At 34.0% G+C, this 22,742-nt stretch overlaps 1 protein-coding gene and 1 pseudogene across 1 annotated transcript; both read right to left on the bottom strand.

Moving 5' to 3' along the window:
• Positions 1-1,085: 1,085 nt before the first annotated feature.
• On the bottom strand, positions 1,086-2,660 carry LOC101263459 (crocetin glucosyltransferase, chloroplastic-like). Its single transcript, XM_069293041.1, has one exon. The coding sequence runs from the start codon at positions 2,653-2,655 to the stop codon at positions 1,630-1,632; it is 1,026 nt and encodes a 341-aa protein (XP_069149142.1). The 5' UTR covers positions 2,656-2,660; the 3' UTR covers positions 1,086-1,629.
• A 3,798-nt stretch (positions 2,661-6,458) lies between these two features.
• On the bottom strand, positions 6,459-16,319 carry LOC101263152 (crocetin glucosyltransferase, chloroplastic-like; annotated as a pseudogene).
• Between the last annotated feature and the right edge of the window lie 6,423 nt (positions 16,320-22,742).

Genomic DNA, 22,742 nt, shown 5'->3' on the forward strand with positions numbered 1-22,742 from the left:
TGTTGATATTGCTTTTTCTTGTTGATATGACTCGTAATTTAATTGGTTATTTTTATTTAAATTTAATATTAACAAGATATCGTAATATATCATCGTTAAATCTTTAATATTGTAAGAAAATAAAATTGTTTGAAAGAATTTATCATATTTCTTTAAAATGATTAAATTTTTAGATAATGCATAATTTATTTTTTGTTTTTTTTTGAAGGATCCTATGTAGATGTACCTTATCAAAATTTTGTAGTATCGTATATTTTTGAGAATTCCACAAAAATTAAATAGCAAGAAAACTAATAAAAGTTGAAGTGATCTATTCATTAGTGAAATGAAATGAATATTTTCTTTTTGAATTTCATATTTTCCATGAATAAAATTATATAGGTATGGAAGTAGAGAAATTTGGAACATTAATTTGAAAAGAAAAGTCAAAGAAAACAAAGTAAAAGAAAAAGGTAAGAAATAAAAAAATCGTTTAAAGAAGAGAAAGAAAAATGAATTTGAGTCATTTTCGAGTACCCAACATTTTGCATATGTCACAATATAAATGGAGCATCATACAAGTATATGGTCAGCGACCTCTTGGGCAGTGTGAACGAAAATTAATAATTATAGTCTACTCTTAAGAAGTGTTTTTACTTTTAAAGAGTAGTGATTTTACTTTTAAGGGTAATTGGGGTATAAAAAATTAATGAACTTACCCTAATACCCTTAAGTTTTGTTTTTGAGAAATTATAAAAATACCTCAAATTTTCTCCAATTTGTTGCTTGTGTCATTTCACGTCAAAATAGTGTCTTGCAAAATATATTTTCTGTTAACTTATTAGGGTCCTATTATCCGTTGAACTAATTTTTTCCCCGTATATTTGTGCACCTTTTATGTTGATGTGACACATTAAACAAAATATTTTTTTATATTGTTGCGAATTAGTCTTTCACGTGTAAATTTTTTAAAAATATATAAACTAAAGGACACTTTTTTAAAAAAATAAATTAACATAATTTTCTTAAAATGACTAAAAGTGGAACAATAAGAAATTAATGAAAAAAACCAAAAATATAAAGTAAGAAAGAAAGTGATATAAGTATTTCAGAAACAAAGAAAATAAATCCATTATGAATAATTTCGAAGAAATACATTATTTTTTCTGAAACGAAAAAAAACTCTTAAGAAATCTTATTGATTACTTGTTATTTCATTGAAGTTATCTATTCATAAGTGATTCAGTACTCATTGTAACCATGTAAAATCTCATTCGCAAAAGCCTTGAGATTCACACTTGAAGTACCATTTTCCTTCATAGCTTCCTTAGCTAAATCACTCCATTTCTTGACATTTCTTCTTAATTCTTTCCCTTCTTCACTGTCCCCCCTCACAATTGTGATACATCTATAGAACTCATCTCTTTTCACGACACCGCCTTCACTAACATTAACTCTAACACCATTCTTCCAAATATCTTGAATGAGTTTTGCATTACAAACTTGATCGTTCCAGAGTGGGCATGCCACGATCGGTACCTTAGATGCTATGCTTTCTAATGTTGAATTCCATCCACAGTGAGTCAAAAAACAACCAACAGAAGGGTGTTTCAAAACTTCCACTTGCGAGCACCAACTCACTATCTTCCCCTACTTTTCAAGTTCGTCTTTACAACTCAACTTATCCTCCATCTTATCCCCATCTTGTTCTTCCCTAATCACCCAAAGAAATGGACTCCCACATTTCAACAATCCGTGACCAATCTCCTCCATCAATTGAGTTGATATTTTTGAGTAACTACCTAATACTATGTAGATAACTGATCCCTTGTCCTTTGAGTTCAACCAATCCATATAATTTTTCGAACTAATCTCAATCATATCAGCTCGGAAAGTATTATCATCAATAAATGTTGAAGGGATTGAAGGCCCAATTCCCTCCATCGTCACGTGCTTTAGAATTCTCAAAGCATCAAATTCCAAAGCATCAAAAGTGTTCACCAGAACTCTTGGATTTTCTTCACTACTCAACATCTCAATTTGCCTCTTAATAGACTTAACTGCCCAATTGGAACTCTCCACGTTATCAAACACAAAAGAAGGAAAATCAATGGGACTAAGTGGGGGCAATCCTGGTAACTCTATTATTTTATCCTTAGCATCACTGTTTTTGAAATAATCAGAATAGTCCGTGAATCTATAATAGTAAACATAAAAAACTGTGGCAGGTTGGATCCAAAATAATGTAGATGGGATATTAATTTTTTTGGCCACTAAACCAACCCATTCCATTATTATAGTGTAGATGACATGTGAAAAAGGGGTACCATTTTTTGCATTTGATTGGATCAAATTGAAAATGAATTTTGACCCACGGGACTTTACAGAAGAATAAAACATATGAAAATTACCAACTGAACTTAACTGGAATTGTCCATTGTAGCCATTAGAGAAAGGAGCAAAGCTTAAGCCTTCAACATTTGGAAGGTTTTTTAGTTTACTGAAAGCTGATAGGCTCGTGGTTAAAGTTACTCCAATGCCTAAATTGATTAATTGCTTGGAAAACTGAAGACATGGATTAAGTTGGCCTTGTCCTGGAAATAGTGCTATTAGAACACGAGACTTTTCAATCTTCAAATTTTTCATGTTTTGGATGGTGAATAAAGAAGCATCCATAAAGGAGAATGAGGATTTTGTGCAGGAGAACCTTTTTAATAAATAAGGCTTTTTTGAACTTGCTTAGTTACAACTGATTAAGGTCAGACATATTTATACTAGTAAATAGATGGTTCTAGATATAAAAAAAATCTAGAAATTTTATTATATTTCTTTAAATGTCAACCTTAACTATTAAGTTTTGAGATTTATATAAATATTTATCAAATAAAAAGATATCATAAGATATTTTACTCAACATTCTAGAAGCTCCAAAAAGTATTTGTATTTATTATTATTCCAAAAATAAACTTTATCTTTCAGCAACAAATAAAACAAGTAAATCATGAATATTTTATAATAAGTAAAAATAAAACAAATATAATTATATCAAGTAATGTGTTTTATTACCTAATATAACATGTGTTGACAATTTAGAGAAGAAAAAATCAAATATTTTTATTTTTCCATGAATTGTCATTATTATTCTGTAAAAAAAGCAAGAAATGCATGAGTACTTTAGACTAAGAAAAAATATAATTATAGCAAGTAGTATGTTTTATTATTAGATATAACATGTGTTAACAAATTAGAGATACAAAAGTATGATATGTTTGTTATCTCGAGAATCATCATTATTATTCAGTGAAAAATACAAGAAATGTATTACTACTTTAGTCTAAAAAATGAGAAAAAGACATAATGATTGCAACTAGAATGTTTTATTAGTCATTTTTATCATTCAATAAAAAAAAAAGGACTCCAAAAATGCACGAGTATATTGTACTTTAGAATAAGAAAGAAAAAAAAACATAATAATAATAAGTAATAAGTTTTTTATCAGTTATGTTGCGTGGTAACAAATAAAGATCCAAAAGTATGACATATACATATTTGATTGTAAATTAGTATTTTCAAAAAATAAAAAAAACATGATAACGTAATTTAATATTAGAATATAAAGAAGTAAGCACACGAAGAAAAATATTTAACATATAATACACATATATTATGTTTCTTTCTATAGGGTGAGAGTACTCAAGAATAGTAATTTTTGTCAGCTCTGATGTTGAAATATATGATTGAACATCCAATCTAAAAAATTTGTTATTTATAGAAGACACAATTTTATTTACTTAATTATAAGTTCTGATACATCTTAGTTTGGGAAAATAAAAGATATAAAATAGATAATTAGATTAAATTGTTTTGTTTTATCAGTTTCATTTGGCGAAATAGATATGAATTTTCCTATAGTTCTATTGACCTTTTTACCAACCTTAATGAATAATAAGAACAAAATCCTCTAAAAAAACAATCATCATTCCTAGTAAAATGAAAAGGTATTTTCACTTTGAATAATAAATCTTATTTGCCTTGTATCTCTTAAATTATAATTTTCATCTATCATAATGATTTGAATTATACCTTCACGCTCATTAAAAAATTTTATTCCTTCAAACTCATTCTAAAACATCCGTATACTTATGAAATGCAATGTAGTGTAGTTAATGGGTACTTTCAGAATGATTTTGACAAATTATTAAGCAAAATACTCATGTTCTTCATGCATCTAACCACTGCGTCTATCCACAAAAAATCTTATGACTTAAATTACATTTCATCATGACCTATTGTTTTATTTTCTTCTTTATTATTATATTCCACATACAAACTCTCTCTCAAGTTCTTCTACACTTCAATTGTTTGTGTTTGTTGTTTTGAATTTCAAATTAGCAATAACATCAACATTATGGGTTATAGAAGACAAGAATATTTTTAAGTTAATGGTTATGATTTATTCATATTTGGTATTGGTTCAGGTATGAGGCGAAAAAAATAATATTCTACAACATATTAAAGCTAGGTCTTGAAAAAATTATTTTTTTTATTAACATGACTTCCATTGAGTTTCATTAAATAAGGTTTTGAAATTATGATTTTTCATTCACTTTGCCTCGGCTTTCTCTTTATATAATAATGACTTAGTGTTGACGATTATATGACTAAAGATCTTTTGCATCTCCTTTAATTTATTATTACTTGGGTTAATATTTATGCTAATGCTGATTTTTATTTATTATTACTTGGGTAAATATTATGCTAATGTTGATTTTTATGGAATTTTTGTTTCTTTCCCTAAAAAAAAAAGATACATATATGTATTAGGAATTAATTAAATACAATCAAAGATTTTTTACCGAATTAACTCCATTAGGACAAATAGACATGAATACTTTCATAACATAATTTGCATAATCTTTTCGCCAACCTTAAATATGAACGGAAAAACCAAAATTGTGAACAAAATTTTCATCCCTAATAAAAGAATATTAAACATTTCTACAAGATATATCAGACAAAAAGAATAAATATATATAAGAAATTATTGATGAGATGTAGAGTATAAATTGAATACATATTTAAACTAAATAGTTTAACATGACAATAATTTTTCATATTACCTTTCATATGAGCCTTGTTTTTTTAATTTTCTTTTAAAAGTAGCCACAAGGACAACAATACAATCACAAAAACAAAAAATTAAGAGGGTTGGTCCAATCAGATCAGTCCATACAAAATGTATTTGACCTAAATAGCTCAAAATTCTCCATGAAAGGTAGAAAGTCATTTCTATGTACTACTAGATCATGAAACCTTCATAGTCTCGTCTCTGATTATATAGGTTTTTGCCACCCCTACATTTTCCTATCTAGAAATATGGGTATCTTGTTTGCCTGATTCCTCGTATTTGAGCTCTAAGCGGTTTCATTTGGTGATAAATCTAGAAATTCTTTTTTCCCCTTTGTTTCCATTTTTTCCAATTATCATTTGATAAGTTCTTTTTCTCATTTTGATGAAGTTTATTTTTTAAAATGATAATATGAATTAACTGATATTTTTAAAAAAATATTTCTCAAACACATTCTCAGTTTGTCATGACTCGAGACTATCCCGTAGTGGTAAAATGGTGCTTAGAACCATATGTGGGCAAAACTAACGCATGGTCTTGCATAAAAATATGATTCATACAAATAATAATTGAAGATATTTAATGCATAAGCTAAACTGAGATAAATCAAAAACAACTTAGTAGTCAAAATAGAATTAAACAAAATCATAAAGTTAAAACTACCGTGTGACTGTATAAAAGCCTGTACTAAGATGAGTTATTGGTACAACCCTCCAACTAATTCGAACTATCTAAAACTGAAAGATTAACATAATGAAAAAATAATAGCTCTTGTCCTTGAAATACGAGGACTCGCCAAGTTCAGTTGTTGAGATGATACAACAATCGTACTATTTTCGAGTTGGATACTGAGAGTATTAATCTAAATTATAAGACAATATAGCCAAAAGAGTATGTGTGTAGTACTTTGGATATAATTAATATGTGAGATAAAAAATAATAATCTAACAAGCTAAACTTGATAAATCTAAGATGTTGAACTGAATATAAAAACTGAAATAAACTAGTTGATGCAATGACCAAGTAAATATTATAAGCATGTAACCAATCAACACTATGAAGAGTAAACTAAAATACAGGGTCATAATATATATGAAACTGAACTGTGAGAGCTACTATTAATCGACATACTCGATCTCAGCTAAACGAAATCCAACCTGTATCCAGTTAAAAGGTCGCTTTTCACTTTGCCAGGCACAAACATTATCTAATGTGCATCAACTAAGATAATGTCCAAAGAGGACTAAGGTGTTCGTCCTGGTGTGATAGATGACCTTAAAACCTATGTTTTCAGGTTATACTGAGACATAAGGATTTCTACTAAAGTTCGTAGTCTTAACTGGTCCTAGTCTTAACTGGCGAGCGAGATACCAAATGCTATGTAGATAACTGATCCCTTTTCCTTTAGGTTCAACCAATCCATATAATTCTTCAAACTAATCTCAATCATATCAGCTTTGAATGTATTATCATCAATACATATTGAAGGGATTGTAGGCCCAATTTCAACCATCATCACATGCCTCAGAATTATCAAAGCACCAGATTCCAAAGCATCAAAAGTGTTCACCAGAACACTTGGATTTTCTTCACTAATCAACATCTCAATTTTCATGACCCAAAACGAGCCGCGAGTGGCACCCACACTTATCCTACTCTGTGAGCGAACCAACCAATCTAAACCCCAACATTTCAACCATAATAAACAGAATATAATGCGGAAGACTTAAAACTCATTAATATAACCAATAAATAACTTCTAAAACTCCATACTTATCATTCCCAAAATCTGGAAGTCATCATCACAAGAACATCTATCCTCAAATTACTAAATCTAAGAGTATCTAAGAAGCTAAAATAAGTAAAAGAGATGGTCCATGTCCGAACTTCAAGACATCAGGACGCGAAGGAAAGAATCCAGTCCGAGCTTGGAATAATAGCTCACCCTGAGATCTGATTTTTACTGAAGTCTGGCTAGAGTTGCGGATGAGTCGAAGTTGTTGGCACGTTTGCTGCACTCCACAAATAACAAAGAAAGAAACATACAAGTAGGGGTCAGTACAAGGCATAAGTACTGAGTAGGTATCATCGGCCAACTCAAAATAGAAAGCAATATATATCATATAATAACATAAAATCGACTACCATACTCAACAGATAACTACAACAAGTACCATAACCATTGGCCACAACCCAAGCACATCTATGAGGACTCACACCTCCACACCATACTCATTTGGGAAATAGGTTCTTTAAATTTGAGTATATTAACATAATTCAAGATTCATTCTTTTTACTATCCTGGTGTCGCAACGTGACAGTCCGATCCTCTACTACTATCCTGGTGTCGGAATGTGACACTCCGATCCTCTACTATCCTGGAGTCGGAACGTGACACCCGATCCTTTACTACTATCCTGGTGTCGGAACGTGACACCCGATCCACTACTACTATCCTGGTGTCGGAACGTGACACCCGATCCACTACTACTATCCTGGTGTCGGAATGTGACACCCGATCCACTACTACTATCCTAGTGTCGGAACGTGACACCCGATCCACTACTACTATCCTGGTGTCGGAACGTGACACCCGATCCACTACTACTATCCTGGTGTCAGAACGTGACACCCGATCCACTACTACTATCCTGGTGTCGGAACGTGACACCCGATCCATTAACCTCATTCTCTTAGTTCATCAAGCCTTCTTTTATACTAAGGCATCATCATTAACAGAGAGGGTTTTAGGTTTAAGCTTCACAACCCCAACTTTCCAACCCGTTACAATTACATAATCACATCATGCAAGCATACAATTAAGCATATAGAAGACTTTACAGTACTACCCAATACATATCATTCGCTATTAAGAGTTTACTATGAAATAGCATAAACCATAACCTACCTCCACCGAAGAATCGTGATCAAGCAATCTATTTCTCCAATGCTTTGCTTTCCTCTTCGTTCTTCTCTCCCTCTCGCTCGTTCTCCCTTCTTTTTCTTTTTAATTTTCTCCTCTTTCAAAATCTCTTTGTTTTACCCTAATTACCATATAATTAAGTATTAAAGATGCTAAAAGTAACCCATTACTTATTTCAAGGTTATCTCCTTTAACCCCCAAGTAATTGAATTATTAACATTAAACCACTAACTTTATAATCATAAGCAGGAATAGTCCAAAACACCCCTTAGAAACTTTTAACAAAAGTCTGACCAGGTCAGGGTTACGCAGCCTGTGACGGTCCGTCGTGCCTGCGATGGTCCGTCCTGCTGAGTCGTCACAGAGGTCAGAGACTCAATTTCATTTAAGACCTTGTGACGGTCCGTCGTGCCTACGACGGTCCGTCCTGCCATGTCATCGCGAAGTTCAGAGAGTTGATCTCAGTACCCAAATTTCCAGAGTCTAAGTGTTTTGGAACGAGACCCCCTCGACGGTCCGTCATGGAATCCGTTGACCCAGACAGTTATTACCAGAAATAAACTCTACTGCTCAAAATGACTAAACAGGTCATTACAATAGATACAAATTTACCCATCGTTCGTCCTCAAACGATCACAAGAAGAAAACAAAGGCAAGAGAGAGTACCTGAATCTGTGAAAAGGTGTGGATATATTTCTTGCATATTAGCCTCCTTCTCCCAAGTGGACTCTTCAACTGGCCGATTCTTCCATTGAACCTTGATGGATGCAATCTCCCTTGATCTCAACTTGCGGACTTCTCTATCTAAAATAGCAACAGTCTCCTCCTCATAAGACAAATTTTCATCAAGAAAAACTGAATCCCAACGAATGATGTAGTTTCCATCCCCATGGTATCTTTTCAGCATAGACACATGAAATACCGGGTGCACTCCTGAGATTCCTGGGGGCAAGGATAGTTCATAAGCTACCTCCCTCACGCGCTTCAGAACTTCAAATGGACCAATGTACCTCGGACTAAACTTACCCCGCTTACCGAACCGCATCACCCCTTTCATGGGTGAAACCTTCAGAAAGACTTGTTCACCCTCCATAAACTCCAAGTCTCTAACCTTTCAATCTGCATATTCTTTCTGCCTTCTTTGGCCGCTAGAAGCTTTTCCTGAATGCATTTCACTTTATCTAACGATTCCCTCAGAAGGTCAGTACCCCAAGGTCTAACCTCAAATGCATCAAACCGCCCAATGGGAGACCTACATATTCTCCCATACAATGCCTCAAATGGGGCCATATCGATACTTGAGTGATAGCTATTGTTGTATGAGAACTCTGCTAAGGGTAAGAAGTTATCCCAATAACCACCAAACTCCATCACACACGCACGAAGCATATCATCCAAAACCTGAATCGTTCGCTCAAACTGACCATCGGTCTGAGGGTGAAATGCAGTACTAAGATCCAACCTAGTACCTAACTCGGCATGCAATGTTCTCTACAATTTAGAAGTAAACTGCGTACCTCTATCTGATATATGGAAAGTGGAACTCCATGCAATCGAACAATTTCTGAGATATAAAGTTTGGCTAACTTCTCTGCATTATAAGTCACCTTGACCGGAATGAAATGAGCAGACTTAGTTAATCTGTCAACAATTACCCAAATTGAGTCATACTTACCCATTGTCTTTGGAACACCAACCACGAAGTCTATTGCAATTCTCTACCACTTCCATTCAGGAATGGGCATTATCTGAAGTGTCCTTCCAGGCCTCTGGTGCTCATACTTTACCTGCTGACAATTCGGGCATTGAGCAACGAAATCAACAATGTCACGCTTCATCCTACTCCACCAAAAATGTTGCTTTGGGTCACGGTACATCTTGGTTGCACCAGGATGTATAGAATACCTTGAACTATGAGCCTCTGTAAGAATAGTGTGAATCAAATCATCGACGCGGGGTACACATACCCTTCCCTTAATCCTCAAAACACCTTCCTCATCTATTTTTGCTTCTTTAGCCTCTCCTTGCAACACCTTATCTCGGATTCGGATCAGTTTCTCATCGGTAAACTGCTTTTCCTTAATCTTGTCAAGAAAGGAAGATCTTGCCTCCACACAGGCCAAAAATCCTCCCTTCTCTAGAACTTCCAGCCTCATAAAGTCATTAGCCAGAGTATGAACCTCTCTAGCCAATGGGCGTCTAGAAACCTGCAAGTGAGCTAGACTTCACATGCTTCCTGCCTTTCTACTTAAAGCATCTGCCACAACATAAGGTTTTCCCGGATGATACAAGATAGTGACATCATAGTCCTTCAGTAGTTCCATGCACCTCCTGTGTCTCAAATTCAAATCTTTCTGAGTAAAGACATACTGTAAACTGCGATGATCTGTATAGACTTCATACTTAACCCCATATAGATAATGTCTCCATTGCTTTAATGCAAACACTACTGCAGCCAACTCCAAATCATGGGTCGGATAATTACGTTCATGCACCTTTAATTTCCTCGAAGCATAAGCAATTACATTCTTCTCTTGCATTAGCACTGCACCCAAACCAGAATAGGATGCATCACAGTAAACAATAAAATTCTTAACTTCCACTGGCAGGGTAAGAATTGGTGCTGTAGTCAACAAGGTCTTGAGTTTCTGAAAGCTTTCTTCACATTCGTCCGACCATACAAATGGAACACTCTGCTTAGTCAAATTTGTCAGTTGGGAAGCAACGGAAGAAAATCCCTTGACAAATCGACGGTAGTAGCTAGCTAAACCAACGAAGCTCCTTACCTCAGTAATATTAGTAGGTCTTACCCAACTCTTCACTGCTTCGATCTTAGAAGGATCCACCATCACTCCATCCTTAGAAACTACATGCCCCAAGAAGGACACTGAATCTAGCCAAAACTCAAACTTAGAGAATTTGGCATAAAGCTTTTTCTCTCTCAACATTTCCAATACCATTCTCAAGTGCTCCTCATGTTCTTTCTTGCTCTTTGAGTATACCAGTATATCATCAATGAATACAATGACAAAGAGATCCAGGTATGGCTTAAAAATCCCATTCATCAAGCTCATGAAAGCAGCAGGGGAATTCGTAAGCCCTAAGGACATTACTAAGAACTCATAATGCCCATACTTGGTCCGAAAAACAGTCTTGGGCACATCCGTTGCCCGTGTTTTCAGTTGATGAGAACCAGATCTCAAATTGATTTTTGAGAAGGTACAAGCACCTTGTAACTGATTGAACAAATCATCGACGCGAGGAAGAGGATACTTGTTCTTAGCAGTTACCTTATTCAGTTGTCTGTAGTCAATGCACATCCGAAAACATCCATTTTTCTTCTTCACAAACAAAACAGGAGCACCCCAAGGGGATGCACTTTGTCTAATAAAGCCTTTCCCTAACAACTCTTGAAGTTGGGGGCCTTTAACTCCCTTAACTCAGCGGGAGCCATTCTAGAAGGGGGTATGGAAATGGGGCGAGTACCCGGCTCCAGATCAATACAGAAATCAATATCTCTATCTGGTGGCATACCAGGAAGGTCTGTAGGAAACACATCCAGAAACTCACGGACTATCGAAACCGACTCAATTGAAGGTACTTGGGTAGTATCATCCCTGAGGTGTGCCAAGAAAGCTAAACAACCCTTACTAACCATTCTCTTAGCACGAAGAAAGGAGATGATACGAACTGCAGTGGGAGTGTAGTCACCCTCCCACACTATTGGATCTGTCCCAGGCTTGGCCAATGTCACAGTTTTGGCATTACAATCTAAGATTGCAAAGTTTAGAGAAAGCCAAGTCATACCCAGAATTACATCGAAATAAACCGTTTCTAAGATAACCAAGTCTACATGAGTACCGCTCCCCATAAAAGTCACAAGACAAGACCTATACACCTTTTCAACTATCACGGACTCACCCACCGGAGTAGAAACACAAATAGGCATGTCAAGCAATTAACAATGTAAATTAAGACCAGTAGCAAATAAGGAAGATACATATGAAAATGTGGATCCAGGATCAAATAATACAGAAGTCATGCAATCACAAACCAAAAGATTATCTGTGGTAACAACATCAGATGTCTCCGCTTCAGACCTCCCAGGGAAAGCATAACAATGGGCCCTATCACTTGTCTGTCCATTGCCCCTACCATGTTGTGCTGCAGTCGCTCCGGCTTTCCCGCCACCCCAGTTGGTTTGGTGACCACCATTACCTTGACCACCACGTCCTCCAGAATGACGGCCTCTTCCATGACCACCTCTACCTCTGACTATTGGGGGTCTGTAACTTTGTTTTGGACAATATCTCTTACTATGTCCAATTTCGCCACATCCATAACACTCTCTGGGTTCAAGCATAGGTCTCTGTGAGAAAAACGGAGTCTGAGGATAACCTCCAAACTCAGAGAAATGTTGACCGGTCTGCGATGGACCCCCAACTACAGCTTGTAGTGAAGACTGAATAGGTCGGGTTGGATAACCTCCTGAACTATGCCCTCTGGAGTAAGAACCACTAAACTCACCTCCCTTACGAAACTTCTTAGTTGCTGATGCCATGGTGAAGTCATCTGGATTCACTCCCTCCACCTCTATCACAAAGTCTACCACTTCCTGAAAGGATTTTGCTGCAGTAGATACCTGTAAGGCTGGAATCTGCAAATCTGACCTCAATCCCTTCACAGAACGACGAATCAGCTCTTGTGGACTGAAGCAAAGCTGGGTGGCATACCTAGATAATGCATGAAACTTAGCCTCATACGCAGTAACCGACATCCTGCCTTGCTCTAGGCTCAGGAACTCATCTCTCCTCCTATCCCTCAAAGTCCGGGGTATATACTTCTCCATAAATAAGCTAGAGAATGATGCCCAAGTCATAGGTGGTGCCTGTGCTGGTTGACACTCAACATACGATCGCCACCACATTTTGGCATTTCTCTGAAACTGATAGGTTACAAACTCAACACCGAATCGTTCCACTATGCCCATCTTATGTAGCAGCTCATGACAATCAACCAGAAAATCACAGGCATCCTCAGATTCAGCACCCTTGAAGACTGGAGGTTTAAATTTCAAGAACTTACTGAAAAGTTCGTGCTGATCACTTGTCATTACAGGTCCTGTAGTCAATCAAAGAAACGCACATCCGATTCATGAACAGAGGATTCATAAATAGACAGGCTTGACATTCCTTAGAAAGCGGCCTATTTCCAATGAGGCATCCATGGGTGGAGCCACAACAACTGCATGTTGTACTCCCGGAACCTGAGGTGCTGGTGCAGAAAACACTGGAGGTGTCTGGCCTTGATCAGATAACCCGCTAAGATAAGCAAGAACCTGATTAATCATCTCTGGGGTAGGTTGGGGTGGTAATTCTTCATTCTGCACTTGCTCATTCTCCCCTTCCTCACCCTCTCTTACTACTTCCTCAGTCGGTGGAGGAGTCACCGCCCTAGTACTAGATGGGCCAGGTGCTTGTCCTCTTCCTCTAGAGGACGTCCTCCCGCGACCTCTACCACGGCCTCTTGCCACTGCTCCTCTTCGAGCTACCACCCCAGTGGCTGGCTCAGACGCATCTTGTCTTGCCGGTGTTGGGGTTGGCACAGTTGTTGCTCTAGTTCTAACCATCTGCGAAATAGAGTGAAGATGGTCAGATACCAATTTGTATCACCTAGATACCAATTGGATCCAAGTAATAGCACGAAAGAAGGAAAAAATGGAATTTTCCTAAAGTCTTATAGCCTCTCAAAGAAAAGTAAAGGCGTCCCCCTACCGTTCCTCAAGACTCTACTAGACTCATTCTTGTGTGATGAGACCAACGAACCTAATGATCTGATACCAAGTTTTTCACGAACCAAAACGAGCAGTGAGTGGCACCCACACTTATCCTACTATGTGAGCGAACCAACCAATCTGAACCCCAAAATTTCAACCATAATAAACAGAATATAATGCGGAAGACTTAAAACTCATTAATATAACCAATAAATAACTTCTAAAACTCCATACTTATCATTCCCAAAATCTGGAAGTCATCATCACAAGAACATCTATCCTCAAATTACTAAATCTTAGAGTATCTAAGAAGCTAAAATAAGTAAAAGAGATGGTCCATGTCCGAACTTCAAGACATCAAGACACAAAGGAAAGAATCCAGTCCGAGCTTGGAATAATAGCTCACCCTGAGATCTGATTTTTACTGAAGTCTGGCTAGAGTTGCGGACGAGTCGAAGTTGTTGGCACGTTTGCTGCACTCCACAAATAACAAAGAAAGAAACATACAAGTAGGGGTCAGTACAAGGCACAAGTACTAAGTAGGTATCATTGGCCAACTCAAAATAGAAAGCAATATATATCAGATAATAACATAAAATCGACTACCATACTCAACAGATAACTACAACAAGTACCATAACCATTGGCCACAACCCAAGCACATCAATGAGGACTCACGCCTCCACACCATACTCGTTTGGGAAATAGGTTCTTTAAATTTGAGCATATTAACATAATTCAAGATTCATTCTTTTTACTATCCTGGTGTCGGAACGTGACACTCCGATCCTCTACTATCCTGGTGTCGGAACGTGTTACCCGATCCTCTACTACTATCCTGGTGTCGGAACGTGACACCCGATCCACTACTACTATCCTGGTGTCGGAACGTGACACCCGATCCACTAGTATTATCCTGCTGTCGGAACGTGACACCCGATCCACTACTACTATCCTGGTGTTGTAACGTGACACCCGATCCACTACTTCTATCCTTGTGTCAGAACGTGACACCCAATCCACTACTACTATCCTGGTATCAGAACGTGACACGCGATCCATTAACCTCATTCTTTTAGTTCATCAAGCCTTCGTTTATACCAAGGAATCATCATTAACAGAGAGGGTTTTAGGTTTAAGCTTCACAAGCCCATCTTTCCAACCCATTACAATTACATAATCACATAATGCAAGCATACAATTAAGCATATAGAAGACTTTACAATACTACCCAATATATATCATTCGCTATTAAGAGTTTACTATGAAATAACATAAACCATAACCTACCTCCACCGAAGAATCGTGATCAAGCAATCTACTTCTCCAATGCTTTGCTTTCCTATTTGTTCTTCTCTTCCTCTCGCTCTTTCTCCCTTCTTTTTCTTTTTAATTTTCTCCTCTTTCAAAATCCCTTTGTTTTACCCTACTTACCACATAATTAAGTATAAAAGATGCTAAAAGTAACCCATTACTTATTTCAAGGTTATCTCCTTTAACCCCCAAGTAATTGAATTATTAACATTAAACCACTAACTTTATAATCATAAGCAGGAATAGTCCAAAACACCCATTAAAAACTTTTTACAGAAGTTCGACCCAGTCAGGGTTACGCAGCCTGTGACGGTCCGTCGTGCCTGCGACTGTCCGTCCTGCTGAGTCGTCACAGAGTTCAGAGACTCAATTTCATTTAAGACCATGTGACGGTCCGTCGTGCCTACGACGGTCTGTCCTTCCATGTCGTCGCGTAGTTCAGAGAGTTGATCTCAGTACCCAAATTTCCAGAGTCCAAGTGTTTTGGAACGAGACCCCGTCGTGCCCATTATGGTCCGTCGTGGAATCCGTCGACCCAGACAGTTATTACCAGAAATAAACTCTACTGCTCAAAACGACTAAACCGGTCGTTACACAATTTGCCTCTTAATAGACTTAACTGCCCAATTGGAACTCTCCACTTTATCAAATGCAAAAGAAGGAAAATCAATGGGACTAAGAGGGGGCAATCCCGTTTACTCTATTATTTTATCCTTAGCATCACTATTTTTTAAATAATCAAAATAATTCGTGAATCTATAATAGTAGACATAAAAAACTGTGGTAGGTTGGATACAAAATAATTTAGATGGGATATTTGTTTTTTGCCACTAAACCAACCAATTCCATTATTATAGTGTAGATGACAGTGAAAAAGGGGCACCATTTTTGCAATTGATTGTATCAAATGGAAAATGAATTTTGACCCACAGAACATTACAGAAGAATAGAAAATATGAAAATCATCAACTGAGCTTAACTGAAATTTGTCATCATAGCCATCAAAGAAAGGATTGAAGCTTAAGCCTTCAACAGTTGATATTTTTGTTTTTACTGAGAGATGATAAGCTCGTGGTTAAAGTAGCTCCAATTCCTACATTGATTAATTACTTGAAAAAATTAAGACATGAATTAATTTAGCCTTGGCCTGGGAATAGTGCTATAAGTACATGAGACTTTTGATTCTTCAATTTTTTCATAATTTGGGTGGTGAAAAAAGAAGTATCATGAAGGAGACTGAGGATTTTGGGCAGGAGAACTTTTTTAATAAATAAGGCATTTTTAGACTTGCTTAATTACAACTGATTAAGGTCAACCATATTTATACTAGTTAATAGATGGATCTAGATATATAAAAAAAATATAGGAATTTTATTATATATATTTAAATGTCTACCTTAACTATTAAGTTTTGAGAATTATATATATATATATATTTAGCAAATAAAAAAAATATCAAAAGATATTTTACTCAAACATTCTAGAAGTTCCAAAAAGTATCTGTATTTATTATTATTTCAAAAATAAACTTAATCATTCAGCAACAAATAAAACAAGTAGTACATTAATACTTTATAGTAAGTAAAAATAAAACAAATATAATGATAGCAAGTAACATATTTTATTACCAGATATAACATGTGTTGACAATTTTGAGATGCAAAAATAAGATACTTTTATTTTTCCATGATTCATCATTATTATTCAGTAAAAGAAAGCAAGAAATGCATGAGTACTTTAGTCTAAGAAAAAATATAATGATAGAAAATAGTATGTGTTTTATTATTAGATATAACGTGTGTTAATAAATTAGAGATACAAATGCATAACATGTTTGTTATCTCACGAATCATTATTATTATTCATTAAAAAAATTCAAGAAATGTATTAGTATTTTAGTCTAAAAAACGAGAAAAAAAACTTAATCATTGCAACTAGAATGTTTTATTTGTCATTTTTATCATTCAGTAAAAAATATGACTCAATAAATGCATGAGTATATAGTACTTTAGACTAACAAACAAAAGAACATAGTAACACGTTTTATTATCAGATATGTTGTGTGGTAATATATTAAATATCCAAAAGCATGACATATATACATAATTGATTGTAAATTATTATTTTAAAAAAATAATAAAAATCATGATAACTTAATTTAATATTAGAATATAAAAAAGTAAGTACACGAAGAAATTTATTTTAACAAATAATACACATATATTATCTATCTACACTATAGTCTTTCTATAGGGTGAGAGTACTCAAGAACAATATTTTTTTCAGCTCTGATGTTGAAATACATGATTGTACATCCAATCTTAAAATTTTGACTTTTATTGAAGATGCACTTTTATTTACTTAATTATAAATTCTGATACATCTTAAATCGAGAAAACAAATGATATAAAATAGATAAATACATTAAATTGTTTTGTTTTATTAGTTTCATTTGGCGAAATAGACATGAATTTCCCAATAGTTCTATTTCCTTTTCACCAACCTTAATGAATAATAACAACAAAATCCTCTAAAAAATAATAAATCATCATTCCTAGTAAAATGACAAGGTATATTCACTTTGAATAATCAATATTATTTGCCTTATATCTCTTAAGTTATAATTTTCATCGATCATAATAATTTGAATTTCACCTTCACGCTCATTAAAATTTTTTATTCCTTCAAACTTATACTAAAACATCCGTATACTTGTGAAATGCAATGTAGTGTAGTTAACAGGTACTTTCAGAATGATTTTGACAAATTATTAATCAAAATAGTCATGTTCTTCATGCCTCTAACCACCATGTCTCTCCCACAAAATCTTTCAACTTAACATTATATTTCATCATAACCTATTGTTTTATTTTCTTCTTTACTAGTCTATTCTACATACAAACGCTCTCTCACGTTCTTATACTTTTTAATTGTTTCAGTTTGTTGTTTTGAATTTCAAATTAGCTATAACATCTACATTTATGATTTATAGAAGACAAGAATATTTTTAAGTTACTTGCTATGATTTGTGCATACTGAGTTTTGGTTCAGGTATGAGGTGAAAAAAATAAAATTCTACAAAATATTAAAGCTGGGTCTTGCAAAAACTATTTTTTTATTAACATGACTTCCATTGAGTTTCATTAAATAAGGTTTTGAAATTATGATTTTTCATTCACTTTGCCTCGACTTTCTCTTTATATAATAATGACTTAGTATTGAAAATTATATGATTTAAAGATCTTTTACATCTATTTTAAATTATTATAACTTGTGTTAATATATAGGCTAATGTTGATTTTTGTAGAATTTTGTTTTTTTTCGCTTAAAGAAAAGTTACATATATAGATTAGGAACTAATTAAATACAATCAAATATTTTTTAGCTAATAAACTCCATTAGGAGAAATAAACATGAATAATTTTATAACGTAATTTGCATAACCTTTTCACCGACCTTAATAATAAACGGAAAAATCAAAATTGTGTACAAAATTTTCATCCCTAATAAAAGAATTTTTAACATTTCTCAAAGAAATACCAGATAAAAAGGATAAATATATATAAGAATTATTGATGCAATGTAGAGTTAAAATTGTATACATTTTCAAATTAAATAATTTAACATGACAAAAGTATTTTCATGTTATCTTCTATATGAGCCTTGTTTTTTTTTGTTTTTGTTTTTTTCAATAGTAGCCACAAGGATAACAATACAGTCACAAAAACAAAAAAACTAAGAGGGTTGGTCCAATTGGATCAGTCCATACAAAATGTATTTGACCTAAATAGGTAAAAATTAGCTCAAAATTCTCCGTGTAAGGTAAAAGTCATTCTACGTACTAGATCGTGAAACTTTCATAGTCTTGTCTCTGATTATATAGGTTTTTGACTCCCCATGGTTTTCCTATCTAGCAAAATGGGTATCTTGTTTACCTCATTACTCGTGATTGAGCTCTAAGAGGTTTCATTTGGAGATAAATCTAGAAACTCTTTTTTTTTCTCTTTTTTTCCTTTTTTTCCGATTATCATTTGATAAGTTATTTTTATCATTTTGATGAAGTTTATTTTTCTAAAATGGTAATATGAATTAACTGATTATTTTTTTTAAAAAAAAAGCATTTCTCAAACACATTCTCGATTTGTCACGATTTGAGACTATCCCGTAGTGGTAAAACGGTGCTAAGAACCATAAATGGGCCAAACTAACGCATGGTCTTGCATAACAATATGATTCATACAAATAATAACTGAAGATATTTTATGCATAAGCTAAACCGAGATAAATCCAAAACAACTTAGTGGTCAAAATAGAAGTCATTTGAACAAAATCATAAAGTTAAAACTACTGTGTGACTGTATAAAAGCCACTACTAAGATGAGTTATTGGTACAACCCTCCAACTAATTCGAACTATCTGAAACTGAAAGATTAACATAATGAAAAGATAACAACTCTTGTCCTTGAAATATGAGGACTCACCAAGCTCAGTTGTTTAGATGATACAACAATCGTACTATTTGCGAGTTGGGTACTGAGAGTATTAATATTAATTATAAGGCGATATAGCGAAAAAGAGTATATGTGTAGTACTTTGGATATACTTAATATGTGAGATAGAAAAAATAATCTAACAAGCTAAATTTGATAAATCTAAGATGTTGAATTGAATATGAAAACTTAAATAAACTAGTTAATGCAATGACCAAGTAAATATTATAAGCATGTAACCAATCAACACTATGCAGAGTAAACTAAAATACAAGGTCATAAAATATATGAAACTAAAGTGTGGGAGATACTATTAATCAACATACTCCATCTCAGCTAAACGGAGTCCAACCTGTACTCCAGTTGAATGGGTGCTTTGCACTTTGCCAGGATACAAACATTATCTAATGTGCATCAACTAAGCTAATGTCCAAAGAGGACTAAGGTGTCAGTCCTGGTTTGACAGGTGACGTTAAAACGTACATTGTCAGGTTGTACCGAGACTTATGGATTACTACTAAAGGTCGTAGTCTTAACTGGCGGGCGAGATTTCATACATAAGTCTGTTTTGTGTTAAGTAATACACCGAACTGAATTATGTGGGTACACCATATAATACTGATAATACTAAATAGCTCAATAAATGAAATTTGAGACTAGAATATTAATTTTTTTATTTGAAATTATCATATACTTGTGGAACTGAAAAATTGAACGTATAACTTATCATAATAACGTTTGTCATCCTGAATGAAGTATGTAATTTAAGCAATACAATCGTAAAGACATATATTTTCCTTACTCGGAGGGATTAAGAATATAACCGTATAAAAATATTGAATTTTAGGTACAAACATGTATGTATGGGTTGTAGGTTACGTTACTAATTTTAGAATTGAATTATTTGCACTATAAATGTCCATATGATATTCTTCACCGACTCTTAGTTGGATTTTCATTGCTAACGAACACTTATTCTCTTACTTTTCTTGAGAATAAATTGAGAGTTATTATTGCATCATCAATTTTTATCTTCTCTTTTTATGCTTCTTTAAAATTCATACTATTTGTTTTTTTATTTAACTTCTATTAAAAAAAACATAAATTTTGTCTAAAATAGAAAAATGAAAAAATATTGAGTGAGTAATAAATTAATGTTGTCCTATAATTTGACAAATGAACAACCTTTCTAAAAATGTTTTAGCTTGATCAAAATTTATAATGTAATAACCTTATAAACAAATTTTGATGCAAGTAATACAAAAATAATTAGTAAAAATAAGATATATTTCATAACAGTTTCTAAATATGAAAGGTTAATAATAAAAAAAACCTTGTGATAGTATGGAGTGTTTGTAGAAAAGGCTTAAAGAAGTAGACAGTTGAAAAACCTCATGGTAGAAATGAATATTTTGAACTGATGACTGCCTAACAATATAACAATTAGAGAGCTACTACATGGACCACTCCACATAAACATGAGAGACCTCAAAATTGGTCCAGGACGAAAGAGGATCTATATCATTTGAGTTAATTAAAACATTAAGCCTCATACAATGTACTTATACAAATAGAGCAATAAAGGACAAAGCCACATGGAGGCTTAGCCATAAGGGAGTCCTAACAACAAGCATCGTATATCATTTTCAAATAAAAAACAATGTTGAAACCCCTCATCTTATATCATTTTCATATACTTGTGGAACTGAAAGATTAAAGTTATAACTTATCATAATAAATTTTGTCATCCTGAATAAAGTATTTAATTTAAGCAATACAATCTTAAAGACATATATTTTCCCTACTCGGAGGGATTAAGAATACAACCATATAAAAATATTGCATTTCAGGTACAAATAAGCATGTATGGGCTATAGGTTACTTTACTAATTTTAGAATTGAATCCTTTGCACTATACTTCATTTCCAATCTTTGTTATGAAAATTAGAAATTACTGGTTGTAATAAATTATTCAAAAATACGAAGTAACAGAGATTTTTAGAACCAGTAAGTAAGATTAACAAAAATTTATTTGTAAAAAATAATTGAATCTGTAAAAACTTACCAGAATTTGGAATGCTCTTTTTAATAATTTAGGAAGAAAATCAAGACCACTGAATTCACAGTGTCCACTTAAGGAAATTATTCCCCTATAGTATTCGAGGCTTGATTTGGAATATAACCTCCCAGGGTAAAATGATCTTAATCAGTAGAGTATAGAACTATAGATACCAAAAACTCTACTGTCAGCAAATCAATCCACAACATGAAAGTACACGAAGAAATATGTGTTTTTTAAGAAGAAGGAAGATCACAAAAATTCGTAGGAAAATATTCTGAAAACTAAATGGTATTTATAGACAAGAAGAATATATTTGACACGACCATTACGGAAAGCTTGCATATTTTGAAATGGTATTGACTATTCCTGAAAGTTGCAATCTTTCAGAACAGTCATGGCGGGAATTTTTAAATATAACAGAAATTAAACGGGTGACGCGCGCAAATCCGAGTCGGGTCGGATTAACTAAAAAGATGAAAACATATTGGTTAACTTCTGTTATCAACTAATCAATTGAAAATAGTTTTTGGCCATTTAATTAATTAAATAAATAATTCAAATAAATTTGTCCAAAAAATTATCTCTCGATCGATCATTTTCCAAAGCCAAAGTCGTAGCCGTAGTCGAAGCGAGCGAGCGACAACGACGACGGCACGAGGGGGTTCCCTCTATCCAACCCTTTTAACAATTAATAGGAGTGTTTATTTATTTAGACTCTCCTATTTTCATTTCCATTACCGATGAGGGACAATTGCCTTTTTCATTAAAGCATTAGTGGACTTTTCAAGTTCCCAACCTTTCAAGTTCTAAACTTTTCAAATTTCTCTCCTTCACTCTATATCCCATCAATTCTTGCTACATACCCAACAATCCCCCACATTTATGGGGAATAGTTATAACATAGGAATGAACGGACAATTGTGTACTTTACAAGCAAGGATTAATTGCATCTGGATAAGTAGGTTTCCCCTTGGACTTTCCGTAGTGAACATATGTCGGATATACTCGGTCAATCGGTAGATGTGATATCTTTGAACCATCGAGCTTTGGTGTATACCTATACAACCATA

Source organism: Solanum lycopersicum, chromosome 1 (genome assembly GCF_036512215.1).
Source record: "Solanum lycopersicum chromosome 1, SLM_r2.1".
Taxonomy (NCBI): domain Eukaryota; kingdom Viridiplantae; phylum Streptophyta; class Magnoliopsida; order Solanales; family Solanaceae; genus Solanum; species Solanum lycopersicum.

Coding starts and splice junctions, on each gene's coding strand:
- LOC101263459 (XM_069293041.1), bottom strand. CDS start 2,655: ATGGATGCTTCTTTATTCACCATCCAAAACATGAAAAATTTGAAGATT.